The 27258-nt window shown below is 33.6% G+C and overlaps 4 protein-coding genes across 9 annotated transcripts; 1 reads left to right on the plus strand and 3 right to left on the minus strand.

Annotated features, from left to right (window-relative positions):
- Nucleotides 1-627: 627 nt before the first annotated feature.
- On the minus strand, nucleotides 628-8481 carry LOC7459142 (protein FLX-like 1). Of its 3 annotated transcripts, XR_008059664.1 has the most exons (7): nucleotides 8190-8477; nucleotides 7341-7984; nucleotides 7101-7264; nucleotides 6633-6715; nucleotides 6368-6497; nucleotides 2116-2169; nucleotides 628-1075 (listed from the first exon to the last, which is right to left on the minus strand). XR_008059664.1 is itself a non-coding variant. In XM_052454374.1 (5 exons), exons 2-5 carry the CDS (start codon nucleotides 7946-7948, stop codon nucleotides 6405-6407), a joined length of 942 nt encoding a protein of 313 aa, XP_052310334.1. In that variant the 5' UTR covers nucleotides 7949-7984; nucleotides 8190-8481; the 3' UTR covers nucleotides 6133-6404. The 3 variants fall into 3 exon arrangements, 2 of the variants coding, with proteins under 2 accessions (XP_052310334.1, XP_006370061.1); XM_052454374.1 differs by lacking the exons at nucleotides 628-1075; nucleotides 2116-2169 and having other exon boundaries at nucleotides 6133-6497; nucleotides 6633-6709; nucleotides 8190-8481; XM_006369999.3 differs by lacking the exons at nucleotides 628-1075; nucleotides 2116-2169 and having other exon boundaries at nucleotides 6133-6497.
- Nucleotides 8482-11794: 3313 nt separating this feature from the next.
- LOC7459143 (uncharacterized) lies at nucleotides 11795-12759 on the plus strand. The gene has a single exon (XM_024589435.2). The coding sequence runs from the start codon at nucleotides 11897-11899 to the stop codon at nucleotides 12467-12469; it is 573 nt and encodes a 190-aa protein (XP_024445203.1). The 5' UTR covers nucleotides 11795-11896; the 3' UTR covers nucleotides 12470-12759.
- Nucleotides 12760-16640: 3881 nt separating this feature from the next.
- On the minus strand, nucleotides 16641-19707 carry LOC7491365 (uncharacterized). Its single transcript, XM_024589488.1, has 3 exons — nucleotides 19568-19707; nucleotides 17938-18333; nucleotides 16641-17270 (listed from the first exon to the last, which is right to left on the minus strand). Exons 1-3 carry the CDS (start codon nucleotides 19705-19707, stop codon nucleotides 16997-16999), a joined length of 810 nt encoding a protein of 269 aa, XP_024445256.1. The 3' UTR covers nucleotides 16641-16996.
- A 1335-nt stretch (nucleotides 19708-21042) lies between these two features.
- On the minus strand, nucleotides 21043-27046 carry LOC7459144 (bidirectional sugar transporter SWEET2). Of its 4 annotated transcripts, none has more exons than XM_024587772.2 (7): nucleotides 26745-27046; nucleotides 26252-26288; nucleotides 25934-26150; nucleotides 25683-25841; nucleotides 25480-25599; nucleotides 22645-22781; nucleotides 21043-21329 (listed from the first exon to the last, which is right to left on the minus strand). In XM_024587772.2, exons 1-6 carry the CDS (start codon nucleotides 26803-26805, stop codon nucleotides 22668-22670), a joined length of 708 nt encoding a protein of 235 aa, XP_024443540.1. In that variant the 5' UTR covers nucleotides 26806-27046; the 3' UTR covers nucleotides 21043-21329; nucleotides 22645-22667. The 4 variants fall into 4 exon arrangements, with proteins under 4 accessions (XP_024443540.1, XP_024443534.1, XP_024443526.1 ...); XM_024587766.2 differs by having other exon boundaries at nucleotides 21043-21365; XM_024587758.2 differs by having other exon boundaries at nucleotides 21043-21361; nucleotides 26745-27045.
- Between the last annotated feature and the right edge of the window lie 212 nt (nucleotides 27047-27258).

The following is a 27258-nucleotide window of genomic DNA, read 5'->3' on the forward strand; positions in this document are numbered from 1 at the left end:
TTTTTGCTTAGGCCTTCTCTTTATTAGATGGATTAAATAGATGTGGCCTCCTCCAGTGTTTTTTTTCCTTTCTTTTTTATAGGTGCGAATTACCTGTCATCAACCTTTTTTAAGAAAGAAAGAAAAACAAACAGATTACCTGCTCCACTATTTCTTTTTCTTTTTCTTTTTACTGTCATCAACCTTCTTTTTTTATTTCTTTTTCTTTTTTATAGGTGCGAATTACCTGTCATCAACCTTCTTTTTTAAGAAAAAAATACAAACAGACTACCTTTTTTCCTGCTATTTAATTAAAAATATTAACCTCACTACTCAAACCCCCGACCCCGAGATCGACATTCAAAAAACATATACATATCAGCCTTGTATACTCTATCTATATATATATATATATATATATATATATATATATAAAAGTACGAACAATTATTTGCACTGGATTAACATGCTTACGACACCAAGATAACCTTGACCCGCATGCCATGATAAACAAGAACATGCCCCCTCACTCGCATTAAAATCCAAAATATGTCGTCAGAGAACGACAAAAAAACTAGCATTGAATTTTGTTTTTGAACCAAGGTATCCCATAAAGACGTGAGAAGATAGGATCAGGATACTGGGATCTTTCGAATATCTTTCCTTCCATTAGTGGTATCTGTTTGTATTTTTCAGAAATACAATATGAAAAAAACCTACGTGTTTTATGATTATACATGAAAATGCTCAAGATGACTTGCTACTTGACTCCTGCAAATTTTACCAGTATCATGTATGGCGTGACCTTGAAGAATCCAAGATAGACAGAATCGAAGAAAATCATTGTATTAATTCTTTCTTCGATAGCAAACTGAACTTTTGCCAATCAAACAAGGCCTTGCACATCCTTGCCAAGAAACCTTCTCTAAAGGAATTGATGGAAGCCTCAAAAACTTATTGCAACCACAGATGTGGCTGCCACCGCAATCGACAGACCGAGGTTGCGAGTACAAGAGCATCTTGGATTGATCCCAATTAGAGTGCCAAATATGACTTTGGTTGCATATTGTTATCTGTGCCTCTCAGACAGCAGAACCTGTGAAGAGGATAACTTGTTAAATGTGATAGATGAATGCTATCAATCTGAAAATAACCATGCAAAAGTAAACGTGAAAAACACTTAAGAATTCAGATTTGATCCAAAGTTTATTAGCAAGCAATCTATAGGTCAGTTGGAGATCCTGATAAATCTCTACAAAGAATTACAGAGGCAACACTAGATGAAAGAACAATAGAGCAGATCTTTGGCTGCTGTAAAGCTAGAGTAATGTGAGCAAATACAAAACCCAAAGATTTGACTTGGATGAAGTATTTGCTCACATTGACCAAACAAGACTTGACCAGAAAAGAAACAATAACTGGCAGTTCTAGATACCAGCCAGTTGAGCTGGCATGAATGAAAAAAACATTGGCTGGCTGAAGATTAGACTGGAAGGTCGTACTTATCTTCACAAGTTTTTAAATTCACCAGCATGGATCTGCATGTATATGGTCTAAAAGACCACCAGATTAGTGGTCCCAAAAGTTAATAAGACATTCTTATCCCAGCAAATCTCAGGAAAAGTAACTCCGCTTTGGAAACACGCTTCTCATTCTACTAGTGCCCAAACCAGAGCAGTTCACCCAGCAAGTTTTGCAAACAAAGCAAGCTGCTCATGAAAACCTTGAATTTCAGCTGAATAAAGTATCAACTTGTATTTGCTTATCAATCCCAAAAAAGAAACTTAAAACTAGATTTTAGACCTCATATATTGATGCACCAAACTTGAAAAAAACTAATACTGTCTCATTTACTCTCATAACCAGGTCCGTGAGCAAGCTCTCGGGTAAATTCACTATCAGAGTTCTCATAGGTGTACAAGTTAATTAATCTAACTGGTTTCATTATCTTTAATCAAATTAAAAAAAAAATGTTGTTTTCTCTATACAAGCCTCAGTTTTTCATATGGATGGTTGCAGGGGCAGAAGATAATGTCAGTTTCATAACCAAAATATGACAGGAGTGCCACAACCAAAGAAAACAAAACTATAAGAGAGAGAGGGAAGGAGGGGGAGAGAGAGAATGATTTAACATACCCCATGATCCACCATGGCGAAGGCAACAATTTGATGGCTAAAAGGTCATGAGCCCTAAACAAGAAACACAAAAGTATCAAACACACTTATCGTAGAGAAGGTAACAGCACTGCTGAACATAAAAAAATAAAAATAAAATAAGAAAACATCAAATAGACATGAGAACATGTCAAAGGTGGAACGAATCCTAAATGCTTGAAAAAAATAAATAATAATACTGTCATGTAAATATGAACTGGTAGATAGAAGGCATCCACCTGAGATACAACTAAACACCATTCTCAAGGAAAAAAATATATATAAATAACACTAACAAAAATAATAGAAATGGATGGAGCATTATAACTTATAAGACCCTATGTACCATCTACAAAATATAGTAAAAAACAATGCAACTACAGTAAATGCCAGGAATACTAATATAGTGGAAAATATTAAAAAGTAAGCATCAATACAAGCACACATTTATACTTTACATCTCTGCAAAATAAAGTAAAATATTTTGCTTAACACATGCTGCTCAATCAAATATTAGCTTTTCTAGAGACTAAATGTCAACAGGAAAAATAACTTTCAAATTCAACTCACAATATACTGAATTGACAAATGAAAATCAAGACAGGAAATGAGCCTGTAAAAAAAAAAAAACAGCAGTGCATCACTCGTCCTGAAGTGGTTGTTGTAAACTATATAGGCTCAGAACCCTACTTGATTTTTCAATCTGAATCTAGCCAACTAAAATCCTTCCAGTTTAGATTTTTTTTTTTTTATGTAGGTAAGAGGGATTGATCCCTATTCAGATTGCAATGTTTACAATCATACTAAGGACACTCCTCTCAACTCAGCCAACAAAGACCAGTTTCAGATTTTATCAAGTCAAGACAAATGTGAACCACGTAGCGAGCGAAAAGAAGGACAAATCTCCAAAACATATGCTCTCACATATGCTTATAACACCTATCCAAAATCAACAAAAGAAGCACTAATACGAACAAGACAATGACTGATGATGCTGCCAACATATTCACATCTGTCAGGATACATACTCATTATAGATGAATTCAACATCACAGCACATTTTCTAGTTTTATCCTTCCAGCAGTAAAACTCAGTCAAGATGCTGCTTCCTAGAGAGTTCATCACTCTTACATTATTGCCTGTATAAATTAAGTTAACATCAAACCATCAATGCAAATCCCTTCATTTAATTGTTTCTCCTATTATTTATCATCCTCCTGCGCACTATCACGATCAGGAAGTGCCCCTAAAACTTGCATGCAAAAAAGTAAAAAAAAAAATTCTTAAAAACAAAATTATGAACAAAAAAATGAAGAAGCAAACCAACAGCTTCCCAATCAACGAAATACAATATATAATAGGAATTGAACACGAGACAGCTAGCAATATCCATATGGCTTCAAACATGGCAACCAGAAGACAGCTCAAGCAGTCTATTTTCTTGACTTTGAAATGCCTCAACCATTGATTACAAAAGGCTCCCTATCATATGCTACAACCAAGAGATTGGCACCAAGCTACTAGTGTACTTACAGGGAAAGAAATTAAAAACATTTTGACTGGGAAAAAAACGAGGGAAAGGAGATACAAATAAAAGACAGCATACTCACAGAAATTTATATCACTTACTTGACCATAAACCTCATCTTGCAGCTTCACAGTGGAACATGTCTTCCAGAATGACCAGCATACCTTGGCCAACGAATAAGAGTCTAACGATCACTCGGCCACTGATATTTTAAACGAGATGAATTCATAGAATCCATTTCAAAGGGGAAAATGAATGATGTGTCTCCACATAGCCAACTCCACATGATAGACTAGTAGAGAAGGCCTCCCATTCAGGAACTGAGAGCTTCCAACTTAAAAGTTCAGTTCCATTTTCAAAGCTTATTTCTCACCTTAGTCATAATGGGAAATTCACTGTTGCAGGAACGACCAATCATCTAATGGTGAGGGGAGATATATCTTCTACCTTGGCAAACAATGCAATTCTGTAATAGGAAGTTTGTTTTCGTGTTTCTTTCTTCCCTTTCTGAAAGGGAGAGGGGAACATTGAGCTCTCCCTCATAGAAGCAACAAACTTTGACTAAATCCAAATAACTAGCCTGACATCAGTGCTCTAAGATCCCAGAGGAAATAAATACAATGCCATCATAAAGGAAAGGAGTAAAACAAGCCACCTAAGAACTATGCCAAACTGCTATAGGTTTGCTTGACTGCATGGTCCTGGTCGCAGAAGGTGAAGAAATGAAGATAGTATATATGTACACAAAAGCTAAATTACCTAAAAGGTTAGTGCAAGTAACAGCTATAAACAAATTATATGTAAAACTAGGTCAGCTCTAGGATGTTAGAATATTACACAAGCCAATTCACTTTTGGACTAGGTTAATAATATTTAAGAAATATGTGCATGAAATTTTGGAATTGATTACCATTTTAGGCTTGATTTAGGCTTGTCTTGCTATTGACTAAACCCTGAATTTTACACCCTTTTGAAGCCTAAAACCTGATTATTTTGTAACTATCAACCATCAATATGAGGAACCCCTTTTAAACCTGAATTCATTTGTCTAGCAATTCCTGCAACCCGATTCTCAAGTTCCAAATGCAGCCCCTGTGTTCCTTTAAAGCCTCAAACCAATTCAAACCTAACCAGAGTAGCCCTAAGATCATACTTCTATCATTCCGAACCTTAAATCCTGAACTTTCATATACAGTTCCCAATCAGAACGTAAAGTATAATAGAAGGATTCTTTAAGACAGTCTGGCATCAAAACAACTACGAGAGCATCTTACTCTGAATAGTAAGAATCTCATACCAGTTAGAGATTAGTCAAGATTTGAAGTGTAATACGAAGAAAATTTGCAGAGCAATGCCACAGTGCAGTTGTCAAATGGACTTAGAAGTATAAAGTTTAAACACTAGACTGAAACATGGAAGTATAAAACATAAACACTAGACTGCAACAAGGTAGCTAACTGAAGAACCAAGCAAAGATCTCAAAAGTGGTAATGATTTGAATTTGATCACACATCTCTAGAGTAATTCCCTTGGTCAATACGAAAGAAGATTAGGTTTCAAGACAAGAACTGCTTGAAATGTAGGTGTATCCCAGGTCAATTGCTTTAGCTTAACACTTGTCCTTTTCTCCAGAGACAGAAGAAAAGGAGAAAAGAGGGTGGTGGAAAAATGGCATCCTAAAGAACAAGCTGTAAATTTAATAAAAATAGTAACCAATCAAAGGATAGATGGTTTTCATCACCTGCTCAATGGCAGGTCAGAGGTCCCCAAGTTTACTCATACTGTACATTGAAGATGCTCTCAAAACAGCAACACCATCCTAATGGTCAAGGATGCATCCTAACAAACTAGCTGTAAACTTACTGGAAGTTATAACAGATAATTATTGATGGCTCATCGACAACTCAATGGCAGATCAAACATCCCCAGTTAAGTTCATTTGAACCTTGAAGATGCTCACCAAATAGCAACTTTATCCAAATTCTACCATTTTAGTTGCTAAAACTACCATCAGATTCCAGAGATCAAAGTTAACAGATTCCAGAGATCAAAGCTTCTTTCTATATTTTGGAAAGAAATTAATATCTGGAACAACAAAAAAAATACTAAGCAGAAGCTTTTGAGCTAAGATCTGAAGTAAACCAACTAAGGTCTGCAAGAAAGTGGAGCTAGAAGAAGGCTAAACTTCACAATAACAATTATCAGAAAGTGCCTCAGAGTAAACCCCAGAAGTTCAGGTGATCACAGAGCAAAATATTTAACATAACCCAGTTGCTCATCTACCACACGGTGTCCTAAAGTTTAGTGGCACCTGAATATGGTACTTGTCTCAAAAATAGGATACTCAGCAATTTGGATGACTTCACAACCAAATGCCTCACAACTGAGAAGCATAATAACCAATATACAGCTGTGAAGCATGCATATCTGACCCTTTACAGTACATGAATTGGAATTCATGAATCCAAGCATGGACAAAATACTCACACCAAAATGCATTAAAAGAATAGGAGTTTATGCAAACATTTGCAGTAGAAGATGACAAATCAATGTAGTGCACTGCACCCCAAAAATAATATGAACTGTCATTATTAGCAGGTACAACTTCATCAAGTGAAATAGATGAGCACGACTCTTAAAATAAGCATACTGAGAAAACAGTTCAAACCCAAACCCAAGTATCTAAGGAAGTGCAGCCTAAGATACCATTTGAAACACATCTTAGCTTGGTCTGAAAGCCAATCTATCTGGGTCCTTGAGCTCGCTGCATATCATATGCACCCCAGGAACCAGGTCCAGCTCCATACTGCGGAAAACTTTCAGCATTAGCTTGCACCTGAAATTTTGCCAGAATGAGAAACATCAAAACTCATTTCCCAGAACATAAACAAGCATACAAGTGCAACTCACCTACAAGCACGCGTGCACAGATGCATAAATATAAATTTGGAAACACACATCGAGATCTTACAGGATTCATGCCATAGACAGCCTGATATGGATTTGCTGTGTATCCAGTTTCCGGATTTCCGTAATTTGCATTATAAGCTGCAGCTGCAGAGAAAACTTAAGATTATGAAAACTAAGAACCAAATGTCAACAAAAGTGATGCATCAAGCTCTAGAGTGAAAATAGAAACTAAATAAAGGCAATCCATAAAAATTGCTTGTTTAAGAAATTGATCTCCTTTAAGACACTTAAAATCAGACACACCAGTTGAACTCATCCATCATCTGAGATGAATAAAATCACCTAAAACACTAGCCTTTAAAAGCAGTTAAAACATACAAAAAAAAAAAGGATTATACAAGTTTGAACAAGTGATTTCTGTCCTTTGTTTTTCACATTCAAAGTACATATTGACTTGTTTCCAACCTCACTAACCAACTCAATCAATTTAACAACACGAACCCCATTAAGGATTCAAACAACAGAGTACCTGGATTTCCTATAGCAGCGGCAGCACGAGCTCTCTTCTCTGCATTAGCAATCTCTGCCCGAAGCTTCTCCATCTCCCGAGCCATGCCAACCAGTTTTTTCTCCATCACCACACCATGCTCGTAATTCTCCGCATAGCCTTTCTTCTCATACTCGATGGCAGCTCTACATGCAAAAAAGAAGAAGAAATTCAGGGCTCAAATTACATTGCACTAAATAATAGAGATCATGCTGCTTTTACCGCGCACGCTGCAGTTCCTGCTTCATATTCTCAATTTCAGCCTTCACAGATGGCACTTGTTGCAAATCTACATTATACCTAGCCAAATCTTGACTCATCGCCTGCATCCGACCCGTAAGCTCCTGCTTTGCATCAGTAAGTTCTTTAATATCAGAACGCACATGATGAAGCTCATTCCGCATAGCTTCCACCCCACGAAGATCCATCTTCATCCTCAGAGACTTCTCATGCAACTCCCTCATCTGAACATCCTTCTCAGCATGAAATGCATCCCCGAAATGTGCCATCCTATGCAACTCATGCTGTGCAGCTTCCAATTCCTGCTTTAATGCAACATGGGTCGCAGCTAGGCGCTGGTTGTCAGCTAATAAAACTTGAATATCTTGGTGCTGGACTGCAAGACGATCCTCAAACATAACGTGATGAGGAGGAAGGCGCCTGGGGTCCATCCCAAACTGGGGTTCTCTCATATCCTCTAATAAACCTGGATGAGGGGGCAATGGTCCGAGTCCCCTGCCAAAGCGAGCCTCATGTATGGCAGCCGGTGGTAGTGAAGGGTGAGGTCCACCTTTCATGGGCAGAGGCGGTCCTCGATTTCTCCCAGACATATTTTTACTGTTTATTAATTAAGGAAAATTCCAAACCTGAAAATTATAACCAACAAACACTATTGTAATAAATTTTTAAGACAAAATTAGCATAGCAATGTTCTAAATCTCAAATTTGTAACAGACTAAACCCTAAAAAAATAAAGAAAAGGATAGGTGTGATCGAATAATGAATAAATTAAGAATTAGGGAAATCAAGAAAATGTTGGAAAATAATAATTAGCAGTGTAGAATTACTGACCTTTGGAGGAGAGGAGAGGAATTTGGGTGATTGAAAGACACAAAAGAGAGGGGATAATTATAATCAGCGGGTGAATATATATATATATATATAAAATTATATTCTATTTCTATGATGCTAATTAGTTAATTAATTAAACTAATTAAAACCTAAAGTCAAATTTGGATGGATGGATGGATGGATGCCTGGGTAAAGTGAGAGAGGATACGTTGAAGAAGAAAGAAAACAAAGGTCTGGGAACCCAACTGATTGAGAACGGAAGAAGAGAAGACAGGTTTTTATTGTTCTTTTCTTTTTTAATTCTTCTTTTGTTTCCTTGATATTTATACCTTTTATTTTATTTGAAATGGATTATGAAACTGAAGGGTTTTTTTTTTAGATTTAGTATTTATTTTTTAGTTAATTTTTAATTTTTTAAATTCAATTTGTTTTTAATTTTATTTTTTATATATATCAATTTCACTTTATTTGTATGTTAGATTCCATCTTTATTTTTTTATTTTGTTATTTTTTTTAGATTTAATTATTTTTTTCGGTCTTATCCTTTAATATTGAATTGAATTTTTTTATTCATTATTCAACATTTGATTGGTTAAGAATTGAATTTTATAAATTTTTCAAATAAAATGCTTCCAGTTTAATGATTAGGATTACAAATTTAAAAAGTTAATATGAATTGATTTTTTTTCTTTACTTTTTTTTTTAATTTTATTATTCGGCATTGGTGTTTTTTTTTTTTTAAGATATGGGCTTTGTAGTTTTCTTTTTTTTTCTTTTATCACGTTATCATGACCTTATCACTTGAACTATAGATTTGACAGGTTAACCTGGGATTGCTCCGCTCTTAATATCAGGGTTACAGGTTTGTCATGCTAACTCGAGTAAGTTCATGTTATTTTTTTTCCTTTTCTTACCCAATTTTGTCTTTCGTGTTTAATTGTCTAAGAATTTAGCTGCGTTGTTTTTTTTAAAAAAAAATATTTTTTTCTTAGGTTATCGTGATCATTTTTTTAATTGATCCAGTTGTTGCTTTTTTATCATTTAATTAAAAATAAAATTATCTTATTTGATCTAGTTGGATCTATAACTTGAGTCATATATTTTTCTTCCTGCTTTAAAATGTGCTTGAGACATTAGAGTATTATTTTTTTATGAAAAAAAATATGAGTCGGCTCGTCACGTAGCATGGGCCAACATTCTGTTAAAAACTAAAACTAAAAGCCATAATAAAATATTGTGGATTGTGAATTTATGAAAAAAATATAATTCGGCTTGTCGCGTAACATGGGCCAACATTCTTTGAAAAACTAAAACTAAAAGCCATAGTAAAATATTGTGGATTATGAAAGGATTCATTGTAAATTCAGATAGTATTTCCTTTTATTTTATCTTTAAATTTTTTGAGTTTTTTTTTTAATTCGATCTTTTCACATTTTGTTAATTTAGAATTAAACTTCTTAATTTGTTTTATGTATTTTTTTTTTGGGTTATCATGGTTCAAAAAAATATCTCAGCATTAAGTTGGTTTTTGATTTTACAGAAAGTAATTTGATTTGATAGTTAAAAATTATAAATGAGGGGATTAAAATTGAAAGTTAGGTGAAATGCTAGTTTTTTATTTAAAAATATGATTTTTTAGGAAAAACAATTCATCATTTCACATTGCGTTCATTGGTGATTTGACTTCATGATCTAGCTCGTATTGTTTTCTTTTGAGTTATCATAATCTTAGAAAAATATTCTAAAATTGAGTTGGTTCTCAATTTTACTAAAAAAAAAAATCAATTTTGTTGTTTGAGAAAAATAAAAAATTAGGGAACCGAAAATTAAAACCTTGGTGAAATGACAACCATTTTTAGATTTATTTTATTCACATTTCAGCCCTTTAGTTTGTGAGAAGAGAGAAAAAGAGAGTCACTAGATTACATTGAAGAAAAAAAAAAGTTATCATTAATCATATTTCAACGACTAAAATACGTTATTTTAGTATCAATGAGTTCTATTTCTTCTAACGAATGTCATTAAGGTGTTTTTTGTATCTCATATTACAAGGAATGTAGATCATGCTTTTGGAATATTTTTCGAATGAAGACAAATTTTAAGTATTTTATCGATTAGACATTGTTTTGAAATTAGATATAGTGTCATTGATATTTATGAGATGTTTCTCCATGTTTTTAGAAGAAGAAATGCTTGAAAAATAATGTTTTTATGGGTGATTTTCCAGCGATTCAAGGTGGAGGTGAAACTATATTGTGACGTATTGTTTGCCACTATAGACAATGTGTCATCTAATTTAATTAAAAAAATAATAAGTGAATGACTCATTATTCATTCATTCATTCAAATCAGAAATGAGCTAACAAGCTTGTGCTACCATGCCCATATGCCTTGATTGTTTGTGGGCTAGGTGTGCAGGGCCTCACAGGCTCGTGTATCTGAAACTTTTTTGTCTTTATTTTTTTATTTTATCTTTTCTTTTTAAATATCTTTGATGTAAATTTTGATATGTATTGCTTTATTAATTTCTTATAGTAATTCAAAATATATTTATAAAATACCATTAAAATTTTAGTTTTTTTCTCGGATAAGATCATATTTTTTTTAAAAATATCTAATTGCTTTTTTGCAAGAGATTATTTTTATTATCTAATAATTAAATAAAATATAGTTTTACAAATTAAAATAATTAAACCAAGATGTGTTTATAATATGAGTTGTGTATTTGATTAGTAAACCCAAATTAATCTAACTAAATATAATATATAGTTGTTTTAATATTAAAAGGAATATATTTTTAAAATACCAGTAAACAAGTGCATGTTTCGATTTTTTTTTAAAAAAATTCTTACCGCTACAAAACGCATTAACAACCCTGTAGTTTTTTTTTTTCTTTTCAGTCTGTGTTCAGCAAATGCTTTAACAAGTAGGCAGGCAATACGCTGCGGGCTACCTATCTAGTCATCATCCCTCGTCCAAGCAGCTGTCCAAGTTCTGATCAAGGGAGTGGATCCTTCTATTCCTAGTAGAGCATTGGAAAGGCATAGTTTCACTACTTGCAGACAGTAGACTGGTTCTCTTGCGCTTCAATTATGGGTGAGAAAGAAAGGCCAGGCCAAGCCAGTTCTTTTACCTCAGTGTGATCATCCTGTTCAGATTATATACCCGTACTTCTTGTTTTTATTTCAAATGAAGTCACATAGTGTAGTGGATTATCGTTGGCTGTTTCTGCAGCAAAATATAAGATGCAGTTTTTGATAGTTCAACAGAGCAGTCAGAAATCAGCATGAACTGAAAATTGGCTTTAACTATTGGCTTGATTTCAGGAAAGTATATATAATTCATCTCTCAAAGCTTAGCAGTGGATTAAATTTGGTAATCACGAACCACACAAGAAGGCAGGCATGCGTCTGTACTGTCATGTATATTTGCTTATCATCAAAACTTACTGTGGCAAACTTTATATCCCTCGTGAGTTGCTTTAATTAGCTCAAAACGGTGAGATACTCGCAACGGCTAGTACACAGGTGAACCCTATACATGAGCAGCCACCGGGTCTAACCCCTGCTAGCGGTGGACCTCACGTGAAGTTCATCATACACACCCGGATATAGACATTTAAAAACACTAGCTATATGCTACACGCTTAGCAACTTAGCATGCTAGATATCATCAGTAACACCGAGAATCACTCATACTAACCAGTTATGGAAGCACTGTGGAATTTGGAGGACAAATGGAAGCTGACGACCCAAGAAGCAGTCCTCTTATTTGTATGCTCTGCCTTCGCAGTCATTGCGCTCTGCACTGCAACAATGCTTAAGAGGAAGGCCCAGAGAAAGCCAAGATTAGTGAACCAAGACCCAATTAGCGCAGGTACCTCAATAAGATGGTCTGAGCCTGACCCTGGTTCTAATGATTGGATCACAATAAAGACGGTGTTGATGGAGTCAATGAGGTGGAGTGAAGCAAGCAAATGGGAGGAGGGAGGTAGTGGGAGTGAGAGTGGGAGTGGGAGGCGGGGAGAGATGCTACGACCACCACCACTTCTCGGGCTAGAGAGGTGCGACTCAAGTATTGGGTGGCAAAGCCAGAACTCTTTGTCACCTGCAGTGTGGCAAAGGCCTATCCTCATGGGAGAGAAATGTGAGCTTCCAAGGCATAGTGGGCTTATTCTCTATGATGAAAGAGGTCGGCTACTTGATCATTCTCTCACATCATCTCGTAAAGAAAATATTCATGAGGTAGAGAAAGGGAGCATCTCTCTTTACCAAATTTGAGAGCTAACAAATTTGATTGATACGTCCTTCTTCCTAACATGGTCTCATCTCTTGTTTATGTCGTGTAGGAAAAACCAGCAGCTGTTCTGAGAACTTCTAAGGTTGATTTGCTATAGCTGTATTTTATTGCTTCTTTCTTACCTCTGTTGACCAAGCTTTTATTTTAATTCTTTTTGCGTCATCTAAATAAGAAAATGACTAGATATTTGAGCCGCAGCCAATTTCTCTAAGACGTAAGAAAATGATGTTCCAAGCGTTGTTTAAAGAAAAAAAGAAAAATCAATGTTTATTCAATTATATAATAGAAAAGGTGATAACGATTGTAAATGGACTGGATCCTAAAAAAAAAGTGATAATGTAAAAATAAAAAACAATGATTTTCAAGAAAAAAATTTACAAAGTCAAATTCTAAAATAAATCAATATTAAAAGGTAAAATTAAAAAATATAAAAAAATAACAAAACAAAGTACCTTGAATTAAATCGAGCTAGTATGCTAAATTCATAATCTAGGTCATGAGATCGGGTCATCCTTATAAAAAGTAAATTGAAAACAAATAACGATTGTCAATCCCCAACAATTCCAGTGTGAAAGGCTAAAATAAAAAAAAAATCAATAAAAAAAACCCAAAAAATAAAACATTTGCAAACCCAAGTAAGACCGCTAAACCTCGTGAGTTGGATCATGTGAACAAGATAACCTAATAAAATGCAAAACAAGAAAAATAATGAAGCTTAATTTTAAAGGACAAAACCCAAAAAAGACATAAAAAAGAACCCAAAAAAATGCTCAGTTTAACTAACTATACTTATTGCATAGGTCATGATATTGAGAAAACCTGATTAAAAGGAAACTTGAGAAAATCATGAAGTCTATTTTTTAAAATAAACAACATCAAATGATGAAATTGAAAAAAAAAAATGAAAACAAATATGATGTCAATCCATGTTAACTTTTCAAACCCGTGATCCAAGTTACTAAATCGAAAGCATCTCCATATGAAAAAATCACAAAACTCAATTCTTAAGAAATCAAATATCGAAGGATGAAATTGAAAAAAAATTCAATTGTACAAGAGGATAAAAAACAAAATAAATAGCAATTATGAGAATAAAGACTAAATTTAAAATGAAAAATAAATGAGAGGACAACTTAGAATTTTAAATTGAAGGGGGGAAATTAAAAAGAAAAATCAAATTTATAAAAGAATCCAAAATAAAAAAAATCAAAAGAATAAGAATCAAATTTAAAAAAATAACAAATCACAATTATAGATCAAAAGATGAAATTAAAAACAGATTGAAATTTGACTATAGAAAAACGAATAAAAATTAAAAATAAAAAAATGAGGATCAAAGTTGATATCAATAAATAAGAGGATAAATATGAAATTTTGAATGGATAACATAAATTTTAAGGGATGAGAGAGAAAAAAGGCAAAGAAAAAAAAAGACAAAATCGTTTGTGACACACCATTGCCTAAAACATCGTAATGCACGACCTCACAAGGAAGCAAGCACCAAGATGCTTCCAACTCCATTACAAAGTCGATATTTGTCCATTGGACGATGCCTCACGCTTTCCCTAATAGGCATGGTTCCATGCACCAACCTTTTGTTTAAATTATATTTTTTAATTGTTAAAATACTAAATTATTCATAGTAAAATCCATTATAACAAAAAAATTAGGAAGAAAATGCCATTGGACACCAGTTAAAGAGTTTTACTTTTAAAAATAATTTAGTTATTTTACCATGATTTGAAAATAAAAAAAAAAGACTAAAAAGCTCATAGAAGCTAACAAAATAAATTTTGTTTTTATAAGTAATTAAATTATTTTACTGTTTTATAAAAAAGAAAAAGGTTTATTTGTCCCCGATAAATTTAATAATAATAAATAAATCCTAGAAAAAAGACGATATTACCCCAATAACAAGTTCAATAATTTTGTTTAAGAAGGGTAAAAAAGTAACTTTTATTTTTCAATCCATAGTGATTAATGTATTGGATTATAATTATACATACATCTAAATGGTGTGGGGGAATCACTGTTTCCCCACCAGTGCATTCCTCTTTTTTTTTTGCATTTTTTTTCCAACTTTCCCCTTTTTTTTTTTCAACTTTTCTTTGTTTTTTTTTTGCATTTATTTTTTTTTCAAAATTATTTTTGTTGATTTTACTTTTTAAATATTGAACTGGTTAAAAATTTCGCTTTGTAATTTTTTTTCTTTAAAATATTGTGGATTGCTGCGGTGTTTTTCCACATAGTTTTTCTATTTTGTTTTTTTATTTTTCAAAATTATATTTGTCGATTGTTTTAATATTGAGCTGGTTAAAAATTTCGCTTTGTAATTTTTTTCCTTTAAAATACCGTGGATTGCTGCGGTGTTTTTCCACATAGTTTTTCTATTTTATTTTTTTATTTTTTAAAATTATATTTGTCGATTTTTTTTAATATTGAGCTAATTAAGAATTTAGTTTTGTAATTTTTTTTCTTTAAAACATTGTTGATTGCTATAGTGTTTCTCTGCATGATTTTTTTTTTATGATTTTCTCTGAAATTATCTTTTTTGATTTTATTTTTTAATATTGAGCTGGTTAAAAATTACAGTTACAATATGTGAGGAAAACACTATAACTTTCTTCGCAAATTAATGTGGATTGCTACAATGTTTTTTCCCACATGGTTTTTTTTTGTTTTGTTATGTTTTTCTCTAAAATTGTCTTTGTCAATTTTATTTTTTAAATATTAAGCTGGTTAAGAATTGCAATTACAAGTAAATACAAGTTTTTCCTCACAAAACACTATGGATTGATACAGTTTTTGCTCACATGGTTTTTTTCTAATTTCTTTTGTGTTTTTTTTTGTAATATTTTTTTCCAAAATTATCTTCGTCGATTTTTTTTTTTCATATTGAGTTGGTTAGAATTTAACTTTGTAATAAAGCTTAATCATGTGGGGAAAGCACTGTAGATTTCCTCACAAAACATTGTGGATAGCTACAGTGTCTCTCCACATGGTTTTTTTTCTTATACTTTTTCCCAAATTATCTTTGTCAATTTTATTTTTTTAATATTGAGTTTGAGAATTACAATTACAAGTCATTACAAATAATGCTAAAATCATGTGGGGAAGCACTGTAGCTTTTATCATAAGACAACGTGAATTGCTACAGTGTTTCCAACATAATTTTTTTTTCCCTTTTTTTGGTGTTTTTTTTCTACAATTGTCTCTGTCGATTTTTTTTTTTAATATTGAGTTAATTAAGAATTTAGCTTTATAATTTTTTTTCTTTAAAACACTGTGAATTGTTACAGTGTTTTTCCATATGATTTTTTTTATGATTTTTTTCAAAATTATATTTGTCGATTTTATTTTTTTGAATATTGATTTGGTTAAGAATTATAATTACAATAAAGCTAAATCATATGAGGAAAGCGTTGTAGTTTTTCTCACAAAATACTGTGGATTACTACAATATTTCTCTCAATGGTTTTTTATTTTATTTTATTGGGGAAAACACTGTAGTTTTCCTCACAAAACATTGTCAATTGCTACAATGTTTTTCCTCATGGGTTTTTTCCTTCCAAAATTATCTTTGTTCTTTTTTTTTTTAATATTAAGTTGATAGAGAATTTACCTTTGTAATTTTTTTTGCTTTTTATTAACAGAAAAGCTAAATCATGTAGCGAAAACACTGTATCTTTCCTTACAAAACACTGTTGATTTCTACAAATCATTTTGTTCAATCTTTAAGTTTTTGATCACCAACACGACTTTTTTTTCCCGTCATGAAATATTTGCTCCATCATACCTTTAGTTTCTATTACTTATCTAGTGCTGGTTTATAATTATAACATTATCAAATATATTTGTTTTATAAATTTGCAGCAGTGCACGGGAATGTCATCTCGTGATTTAGTATAACAGGTATCTTCTTTGCTCACTGCTTCATAAGTTATAGTGAACACATAACAAAAATTTCTTGAAAATGGTGCACTCATTAGAATTACAGTTACAATTAAATTACAAGTTACAAGTAAAACATTAAAAAGCATGGCGAAATTACTTTGCAAATACACTATAAAGCCTCTCATATTTCATTGTTTTTATTATAATCTCAAATGTTTTTCTTCTCAATTTGATTATATTAATTGTGGCTATGGTAAATTGCTTCTAATTTGTTATACGTAATTAAAATATAAAAGACCAAACTATATGATTCTGGTTTGGTTAAGAATGGTGATATCATCATATAAAGAGAATAAAAAAATGGTTGGAAACACAGGAGAAACTACTTCCTTTAATGGGTTAGAAATGCTTTTGGTTGTGTGCTAAAACCTCCAATCTCTATATTCAAATAAATTAAAGCGTCTTATTTTGAATGAATAGATATAACAATTTTAAAACTCATTATCATTTTTCTCCAGTCTTATTTTGTGGTATTAAATAGTGAAAAATATGCTATATAGTTCATGGCAGACAATGTCGATCAACATTTTAAGTTTGGTACAAATTTGCGTCGCCTAATAAATCATAGAATCACCTGGTTGAAACAAAAGTCTCAAACGATAGGTTGAGTATAATACATCAGATAAGAGGGGATGTTGCAGAAAAGCAAATAAAAATGGAGGTACAGATGCAAATGCAAAAATAACTGCAGGGGCCAAATCAAGTCCATGCTGACAAGCTGAGCAGAAGGTTGTGCTAAAGGCTACCATCATGCTTATCATAGAGATGAAAAGCGTAGAGAGGCCGATCATCAGCATCCGATATAGCAAAAACCTTAAATGCACTTCTCTTTAGATATATAGGAGTTCCTTTATGGTTATCATTGCCCCCAGGTAAGCTAAGGGCTGCAGCAAAGACTACAGGAAACCATGAACGTAATGGTAAGGTAATTGTGTACGCTTACTTCCTCTTGACCTAGAATCAGTTCATCAAAGAAAACAAGGTTTTTTTAGAGCAGGAATAGATTGCTTTCTTCTCTTGATGTTTGCTCTCAAATCTTGTTCGGGAAACTGCAGCATAGTTTAATATGCTTGAAGTTCTTTGAAACTTGTTAGATGATACATACACTATACCAAATGCTCCTATATAGTTTCTAGTACTTGATTAATTGAAGCTTATAGTACAGTTGAAAAACTCCTACTCTTTCCATTTTTACTTCTTTACTTGATTTCTTACAGTAAGGATGACACATTAATACTGTATTTATTACTTATTGGATTTATATTATTGCATCAGCAGATGGATTTTTTTTTATATCTTTGTGAAACATAAAGCAAATGAATAAGATTTTTCAAGGAAATCCCCCCAAGATCAGTTAAACTACCTGAATTTGCTGAAATCTAAAAAACAAAGATTCTTAGAACAATATATAGCAAGCTCTTAGGATTGAAGTTCTCAATGTATATGTTAATTGATATGAATTGTGGAATGAAACTTTTAACTGGTTTAATCAAACCTAGAAAATATTTCGAGGGGAATAGTAAAAACATGGAGATCGATTTTTGATAAAGTGGTATGTACCTTGAACCACACTAACTCTCGTTGCATTTGCAGAGCGGCACCAGAAACCATATTCAGTCGATTCTGATCTGGTAATTTTGCCACTAGGTGCAACATGTTGTTACCCATATGATCTTTATATGCTGTTATCACATCCTTCATTGATCCTAATTCATATATCAGATTGAATAAACTTGCATGTCGATGCAGTACTGCTATATGAAACATGCTTTGTTTTTCTTCATCTGTTTCCCATATTAAATCAGGATATGAAGAGATTAGTTCAGCCAAGAATTGAAAATTCCCGGCTTTTCCTGCATCAAATAATAAGTGTAGGTTCCCTGATTGTAGCCTTCAGGTCATCTCGTTTTAGGACTTCCTTCCAAAGGCGTTTGACTAATTGAAAGGCTTGAGATTGCGTCATAGTTGTGTTCTGTGAGGTCTTCATACCTGGGGACTAAACAAGAAAGCAGAATAAGCTTTTCACAGTGTGAATAATGGAAGCTGTAGTCTTTTTCTGCGTGATAACAACAAAAACAGCAACAAAATCAGTGGTTATATTGTTGTAGGAGTGCTGGTAATTTACTTGGTGTTCCCTTTTATTCTTTATGTTTTACAAAGCCCTGTAGGCAAAATCGGCTGCCCCTTTTATGCTATGAAGTTTGTCTTTTAGTATAGCTTGCATATTGTAAACATTTATTGCCTTGACATATTCCAAAAACTCTATATAAAAATCACCCTCTAATACCCCTAGCAAGTTGTGCTTATATTTGTTTCTTTTAGTTCTTGCTTCTTTTTTCTATTAGCTTCTCTACACAGTTCACTTATTTCCATGGACAGAACTTTTTCTAGCAAGTTGTGCATATATTTGACGACTCTTGAACCATGTCGATACGTTTTTGCTAGTTGGTGAAGCTCCCCACCAACTATTTTAAGTTGAATTCTTATTGCATATTTTTCTTTCACTTGCACATGTACGAGTTTTCTATGCAAATCCTTAGATAACGATATAGTTTAGAATGCTGTTTTTCTGCACTTACCAATATATTTCCTGCTTACTAAATCTTATGTGATGTTGGCTGCATTTCTAAGCTGTTAAATTTCTGCATTGGATTGTGGTTTCTATATGATCCAAGGACCAAACTTGCTCTTTACTCATAAGTAATCGGATTAAGTTTTTGGTCTTGCAGACTCGAGTTTAAATTGTATTTGTTGGCATATTACAGGTATGTTACACAGCTTTCTCATCCGGGAAATACGTAATTACTGTGCATCTGTGAGTAATGTTATTCCAAGTGCATATTTGCCTTTTCATTTTGATCTATGTTGTGCTTTCATGCCAGATATGTAATTTAGAAATCACAACAAGTTATGCTATGCTATAATGCTATGCTATAATGCAGAAAGTTACAGAGCTGAACTTGTTGGCCTATCATAATTTGCTTGACAAAGCATGTGATTATGATTGTGTCTCGTGTAATTGGATCATCTCCACTTGTATCTGTCCTAGCATGCACACTTGAAAATGCTTGCCATAAAAATGAGAAAGATAGCGCTTGCAGGGAAGTAGATGACAGGAAGGCTACCTCAGTGGAGTTGAAGTCCCAACCTCATTCTCCAGGGTCAGTTTCTCTTGTGGGACAATTGTTTCTGTATCTGCCCCGGTGATCTCAGAAATATCCTGTTCTTGTGGCACAACAGGTAAATGGACATCTATTTCTTCCATTTCAATTATATGCTCGTCTATTGCTTTGGGGCCTGCTTGGATACCTCCATTTCTTCTGGAAGGCACACGCACGTACCAATCTCTTATTTTATTCCTTGAAATGAGACTCTGTATTTATTTATTTCTTAGGTAACAGAGGAGAACTGCAGTTGTTTATGTACATTGTTAATGCTGACAGTTGTTTTTTTTTCTTTTTTGAACAGCAGTTGGTTATATGTAGTTAAGCTTTTGCTTTCTGTGGTTGTCTTATAGCAGGATTTGTCCCCTCCAAAATTTGCTTTTGGAATTGATCTCTTCATTCATCCAGGCAAAGCCATAAACTTCCTCAGTTCTCCTCAAATATCCATGGATGCTGATTGCTGGTATTTAATAAACCTCATTTATAAAAACACTTACAATCAAGGATTCTGCCGTCATGAAATGCAACTATTTTGAGCATCATAAAAGCACATGGAACTCTGACCTGATATATATAATAACTATACAAAAGTAAGAGAGACCGAAGGATATTTCAATTGATTCATTGTGACTTTCCTCCTCAGTCATTGAGCTGCACTGGTGAGTTTGTGTTGATATTAGCATTTTTTTTATTGGGCTGGGCAGTTGTTTCTTATTAGACATGTGCGAATGTGAGCGCTTCCTGTCAGCTTCATGGAAGGTGATGATGAAAAGTAAAATCCTTTGTAGAGTTCTACATTTGAGTGTTGAGAATCCCACATCATTAACGATGAAAAGTTTGGGGTGTTTATATACAAAGATAGACATGCAATCCAATGGTCTAAGCTTTTGGACTGCAGCGGTGTTCATCATCAATACCTTCAAGTCCTCTCGTGCAAGCTCAGTGCATATCTCCCCAGCAATCCTTGAAACAGAAGATTTGAATTGTAACATCTTTTAGGTGCGTGGTTGGAATTGATTCCAAATGTAGGATTTTTGTTTTTGTAATTTCTAACAAAAAAAAACAAAAAATCTATCCATCTGGACCCTTTCAATTAGAGTCAAAAACTTATAATACATATTACTGATGATTTCATTTTCTGGAATTGGAACCGTATCGTTGGTGATGATATTGAAGGAGTAAGAGCAGCGCTCGATATCTTTGACAAATGAAAACGAAATAAGAAAATTTATTTTCCATTCTAAATAAATTATTTAAATTTTATTAATTTATTTATTTATTTTCCGACCTTGATTTACACAAGATTTAATTATTTAACACTCCTACAAGTGTAATGCATGATCTATTTACTTACTTTTTTAAATTAAAAAAAATAAATAAGAAGAAGAAGACATTACGAACACCTACCATTATCAAGTGATCCAAGCAATGCTGTGTTAGGGCATCAAATCAGATTTTATTTTTGGAAGAACAATGATGCTCATCACAAATGGAACAACATTGCAACAAGGGAGGGGCAACTGATCAAACAACATTAAAATAGGAGATCAGGAGGAAAGGTAAGAGTAGAGTAACCGAATAGAAAAGGCTGCAACTTGGGAAAGCAGTCCTCAATAAATGGATGCCATCACCAGGGAGAAAAATTATTCTCAGGAGTCCAGGCTCCCAATAAACACAGTACTTGCAAGGATTCTTGCGCGCACATCTCGACAACCACGGTCACCTTGAAAAAGCGAACAGCAACCGATCAAGTCACTGTCTTGGATAACAAGCAAACAGAACAAACGTTAACTTTACTAACTGCTAGTTCAACCCTGAATTCCATGCAGAAATAAGAAGAACAGCTGTTAATGGATTGGATTTTCCTAACATTAGATATGAAACAAATATATATTCAAAACATCAACAACTAATGGCATATTTATCCAATTTGGAGAGCAAAGCGACTAAAATCATGAGTTGGCATCCTTTTCTCTAAAATTTTGAAAGTCGAGCGAGTAAGAATTATAAGGTGATTTCTTTTCTGCTCTGCATTCAGCAATCCAATGGACTTTTGACTGTACAATGGAGGCCTTAACCTCTTTTTTATTTCAAGGATAAGAAAAATATTATGCTTCTCGTCTGACTTTTTTTAAAAAAATACATAATAGCTGATTTTCTTTCTTCTTTCTTTTTTTGTTCATATGCCAAATAAGACTTACTGTACAATGAAGAAAATTGTCTACATGCCTCTAAGCAGTCACTCCATGTTTCAATGTTACATCTCACTCCTGCATGTGATATTGTATAAAGGATTTTTCAAAGTTACTAGAATTACAGGTTTAAGATAAGGGGATTGTGTTTCTCATATATGTCTTACAGCAGAAGAGGTTCAAAATATGAATATTCAGGTCAAGCATGTGCTAGAATGATGTGTATCAACCCTGATATCAAAAGGATGGGCAAGGAAATAGATTTGAAGATTCAAGGCAAGAACAGAAATAGTGGACACACACATCAGCAGTGCACTGAAAACATGAACAAAAGAAAAAAATCAACGGTGCTGGAGGATTGAATTTTGATTACCAACATGCGTGCACACACATAAAAGTGACTGAAGAGCATGAGATTGGATCATAAAAGTGACCGAAGAGCATGAGATTGGATCATGTTGGTCATGTATACGTTCCTCTAGGGCCTTTACTCTTTCTTATATCAGTTGCACCAGAAGCCTAGATTATCATTTAATTAGGAAGTTGGATAAACCTATGGATTCATATCAATTTAAAATCATTCAAAATATGGAAAGAAAGACAGCCCACAAAGTGCCCTTTTTTGATAAATATGGGGTGTCTCCTTGAAACAAGAAGTTCCAAAGCATCCATTATCTAGACTAAGTTATGAATACACTCCTATTTGAAGCATAGCCCAGGCAAATCAACATGCCCTGGCACCCCAGCATTATACACCGCAAGCATCAAGAAAGATCCATTTCTCAAACAATAGAAAATTATCACAAATAACAAAACAATTGAATTGAGACATTGCTTGTTCCTCACCTTCTTTTGCCAGTATGTCCATTTTATGCGTGCGAAACTATCAAGGGTTCTTTGGACTCTTGTACGGATTTCTTCTTATAGTGAAGGTATAACATCAACTGTATAATTCCCAAAATGGTACCAATGCCATTTGGAACCTGAAGTTCAAATGAAATCAAACTTGTTAGTGGGTAAACTTACCCAAGATAATATATATATATATATATATATATATATATATATATATATATATATATATAAATTCATTCATAAACAACTACATAGTTATGAAAACACTCTCATAAATTTATGTTACATAAAGAGGGACATTATTGTTGGAATTTATGGCTTAAACTAAATAATGACGTGGCTTGAATTGATTTGTCGATTTAATTATGTAAATTGAGTTACAATACATTTCTCCACAACCAAGAAAACCCTAAGATTTGGACTTTGGCTTGACAATTGTTTCCTGGTTGGATATGGACTTGTGTAACCTGACTTTGATGTATATATACACACTTATGTATGTTGCATAAATTTTAGAGGGAGGATAGCCGAAACTTCTTGTGGCCATCACCTTTGTTTGTGATTTTGCCATCAACAGAATTAGTGTAGTATTTTCTTGTGAGTGATTTCTTGGATGTAATTGGGTTTTTGGTTAATGAGGTTAAGTGTGTGCTTGATTAATGATTGTAATCCCCAAATATTTGATAGTGAAGTTTTGGAGTAGGCTTTTCCAAACCACATTATATTTGATGTCCCTTTTATTTTGTGTTATTGTTTGGTTTGCTTAGGTGTTTGCACAATAAGCGGTATCAAAGTCTGGTTGATTGAAGACTTAAGCAAATCAAATGAAGATGATGAGGACACAAATTGGCATAACGAAATTTGAGATCAAATTGTTTGATGGGAAAAACAATATCGTTCTTTGGCAAAGCACAATAAAGGATGTTTTAACAACTTAAGGACTTGATATTGTTGTCGAAGAGACTAAACCCGAACAACTGAAGGATGTTGATTGGAACTTAATTTAGAAGAAAGCAGCAAGTTAGATTCAATTGGCTTTGGCTTCAAAGGTTAAGTACAATGTCCTAGGCGAGTCGACACCTAGAGGCATCTGGGAAAAGTTTGAGTATTTATGCTTCCAAGTCATTAACTAATCATTTTCTTTTAAAATTGGATTTATATTCGTTAAGGATAGATGAAGGAATGAGCATGCACAACCATCTTTCAAAATTTAACAGGTTGATGATGCAGGTAGTTAATGTTGGAGAAAAGACTGAGAATGAAGAGCAATCCCTCCTACTACTATCATCTTTGCATGTCATGCAAGTCGTTGGCACAAACAATGAAAGTTGGAAGTACAACTTTGGGTCTAAATGATGTGAGTACAACTTTACCAGAGAATGATAGGTTTTAGGAGTAGAAAATAATGTCAGAGATGATAAGGTGTTGGTTGTCTCGAAAACAAAATTATGATTATCGTGGTAGAGATATGGAAGAGGAGGTAGACTTGATAGAAGAGCTCTAGATCAAATTCTAGACCTGGAGTCAATTGCAGTAACAGGGAATGTTTTTATTGTCATGGAAAAGGCCATTTTCAATATCATTTTGAGAAGATGAAAGCCGACTCAGAATATTAGAAACTAAACTGCAAGAAGTCTAGAGATGCTGCGATTGCCATGATGGCAATGCTTTCATGGTTAATAAAGGCAAGGAAGTTTGAAAACTCCATAAATTTTAGATTTTACATGCTCCTTCCATGTTTGTTCAAAGAAAGAATGGTTAGATAATTATAAAGAATTTGGTGGAGATTCTGTAGTGCTTGTAGATGATAATGAAATTAAAGTTGATGGAATTTGTGTTGTTAAAATTAAGATGCATGAAGGTACAATGAAGATGTTTGGTGATGTTAGACACGCGCCAAAATTTGAAAGGAATTTAATTTCAATTGAGAAACTTGATTCACGTGCTTATGCATGCTCGGTTGAAGGTGGCGATATAAAAGTTAGTCATGATGTTTTGGTAGTGACAAAAGGAAAACTTATGCATAATAAATTGTATAAGTTGATAGGTAGTGCAGTTCAAGGTGGAGCATGCAATGAAGTGTGTGGTTAAATATACAAAAAGTAGTGTTTGGTTGCATCCAACAAGAGAGTTAGTTTTGCTTTGATAGATAGTGGAAAAGAAGATTATCGTACAAAACAATTTGCAAGGTACAAGCAAGTGTGTGTGAAGAAGAGTGGAGTTTCATACTTAACAAAAACAAGGTCGAAGTAGAAGATGATTTGTCCCTATTTAAACCAAGGTGGAGATTTGTTAAAATTAATGGCTTAAATTGAATAATGAGGTGGCTTTAATTGATTGGTTGATTGATTAAGTACAGTTACAATACACTGTTCCATTCCCAAGAAAACCCTCGTATAATTATAAGTTTTGGAATTTGGCTTGATACTTGTTTCCTAGTTGGATATGGACTTGTGTAACCTTGCTTTAATTATGTGTGTGTGTGTACACATTTATGCTGCAGAAATTGGTAACTTGTAACAGCCACCTTTGTTTGTGATTTTTTTGTCAACAGAATTAGTGTGGTATTTGTGTAATCAGGTTTTTTCGGTAGTGAGGTATTTAAGTGTGCTCTTGATTAGTGCTTATAATCCCTAATATTTAATAGTGAAGTTTTGTGGAGTAACTTTGCTGAACCACTCCTTTTTATTTTGTGTTATCAGTTAGTTTGCTTGGGTTTTGCACAACAATTATAACTGCTTGTACATTAAATCTGAAGTGTTAAAATATAGAGGGAAAAGGTAAAGGTTGCACGAAAAGAAAATGCATGTGCCAGAGGAAGCTTACATAAATAAAGGCATCGAAATTCAATACTCCATACAGCAAGAAAGAGGTGCTCATCAAGAAAGTGGAAAGGGAGAGATAAAATGGCATGAATTCAACACTCTTTGTTTGGATCACCAAATTCTGGAGATACAAGTAAAAAGGCAATAAGAAATTAAGCAATTTAAGGAAATATTTAATTAAAAGGAAATAGTTGATTTACTGACAATTATAAACAACGGGGAAGCGAACATTGATATGAGAGAAACAACAGTCAATGACCCAACAGAGATCCACCGTATCATTCGATCATGGATTTGCAAGCTTCCTGCTACTATGATTGCAAATAGGACAAGCACCACTAGCAGCGAAGCTAACATACTAACCTGCCGGCAACAAGTGATAGCAAATGTAAGTGAATGAGCACATAGAACCCATAAAATGTTGATAAGTTCTGCAAATAAAAGGGGATAAATACCTTTATTTTTCTCTCGGCATATATTATAAACAAGATAATGTAGGCTAATTGAAATACAGTGCCGAAAGAATTGACAGTGACAACCAAAAGATTATCAGCAGATATGAGGGGCATGCCGTACCACATGCAGATCAAGCAATTCATTAGTGCATATATATACGGCAACCCCGAGAACTGTTCCGTTGAACGGTTTCTGATGATTCTCCTATATGTTGGTCTGAGATTTTCAACATCAAGGAAAAAAAAAATGCTAGTCAAAGCGATGAATTATATCAATCTCTGTAGTGAAAGAACACTGAGGACAGAAGAACAACTTACATAGGTGATACAAACAGCCCAAAAGCAAAGATATTCCCTGCAACAATCAAGTATTGGTGTCAAAGAAAAATTCTCAAATGATATTCCAATTCTATTTCATATAGCAAAATACATTTACTTCATACTTCATATCATCTAATTTGACATTTGCTTCGAGTTCCAGAACGGGAATTGCAAGCATCTAAAAGGGGCTGGTACATTGATTAAGCAAAAATAAAGTATCCAATGCACGCATAGAATTTAAGATCACACATATCTTCTTTTTTTCCCTTCCCTTTCTGAACAAACTGTACATGGGTTCCTGTTGCAATCCAAATTGTAAGAAATAAAGATGGAAAGGGGAAATCTGAGGCAGTTACTAACCCCCAAATACAACCATATGAGATATCTTGTTTTTCCGAATCTAATAAATTGATATCGAAAAACAGAACAAAAGGGCCATTTGCTTTAAACGAGAAACATATGAAAGAAGTAAGAATCGAAAGAAGAGTACCGGCGATTCCTGCTGCATCCTTGCAAGAGGTCCAGACAGGATTATGAACAGAGTCACTCATCAATCCTTCCTTCCTTCCTTCCTTCCTTCCTTCACTAAACACCAACCAACCTCTCTTTCTTTAACACCAATTAAAACCCAGCCTTAAGCTTTTATCTCAGCCTTACAACCAAAACCCGCCTCCCTCTCTTTTAGATATGAATATAGCAAAGTATTTATCTCTCTAAATTTTTCACGTTTTCGAAATAAAAGCCAGAGAGAGAGAGAGAGGGTTTCTCAACCTCTAGTACATTAAAATTAGTACGACAAATCATGTAAGATTTTTGTTAAATAGGCAGACAGGTCAGAGAGAGGGGACCCTTGCTTTCCTTCAGACAAGGGGGCTGGGGCGAGCTGGCAGGTTCCGGTTGGTGATATCCTCATCAACTTATCATCCTCATCCATATCATGACGACTCATCAGATCAGTCACCTTTTTTTCTTTTTTCTTTTTAATTCATGGATACGGTTTAAAG

This window comes from Populus trichocarpa, chromosome 1 (assembly GCF_000002775.5).
Source record: "Populus trichocarpa isolate Nisqually-1 chromosome 1, P.trichocarpa_v4.1, whole genome shotgun sequence".
Classification (NCBI taxonomy): Eukaryota; Viridiplantae; Streptophyta; class Magnoliopsida; order Malpighiales; family Salicaceae; genus Populus; species Populus trichocarpa.

Coding starts and splice junctions, on each gene's coding strand:
- LOC7459142 (XM_006369999.3), bottom strand. CDS start 7,948: ATGTCTGGGAGAAATCGAGGACCGCCTCTGCCCATGAAAGGTGGACCT. Junction 7,265..7,340: donor CAGGAACTGCAGCGTGCGCG/GTAAAAGCAGCA, acceptor TTTTGCATGTAG/AGCTGCCATCGAGTATGAGA. Junction 6,716..7,100: donor CGCTGCTATAGGAAATCCAG/GTACTCTGTTGT, acceptor TTTTCTCTGCAG/CTGCAGCTTATAATGCAAAT.
- LOC7459143 (XM_024589435.2), top strand. CDS start 11,897: ATGGAAGCACTGTGGAATTTGGAGGACAAATGGAAGCTGACGACCCAA.
- LOC7491365 (XM_024589488.1), bottom strand. CDS start 19,707: ATGGAAGAAATAGATGTCCATTTACCTGTTGTGCCACAAGAACAGGAT. Junction 18,334..19,567: donor GGGACTTCAACTCCACTGAG/GTAGCCTTCCTG, acceptor GATGACCTGAAG/GCTACAATCAGGGAACCTAC. Junction 17,271..17,937: donor CCCCTCGAAATATTTTCTAG/GTTTGATTAAAC, acceptor ATATATCTAAAG/AGAAGTGCATTTAAGGTTTT.
- LOC7459144 (XM_024587772.2), bottom strand. CDS start 26,805: ATGAGTGACTCTGTTCATAATCCTGTCTGGACCTCTTGCAAGGATGCA. Junction 26,289..26,744: donor GGATGCAGCAGGAATCGCCG/GTACTCTTCTTT, acceptor TGATTGTTGCAG/GGAATATCTTTGCTTTTGGG. Junction 26,151..26,251: donor GGGCTGTTTGTATCACCTAT/GTAAGTTGTTCT, acceptor TGAAAATCTCAG/ACCAACATATAGGAGAATCA.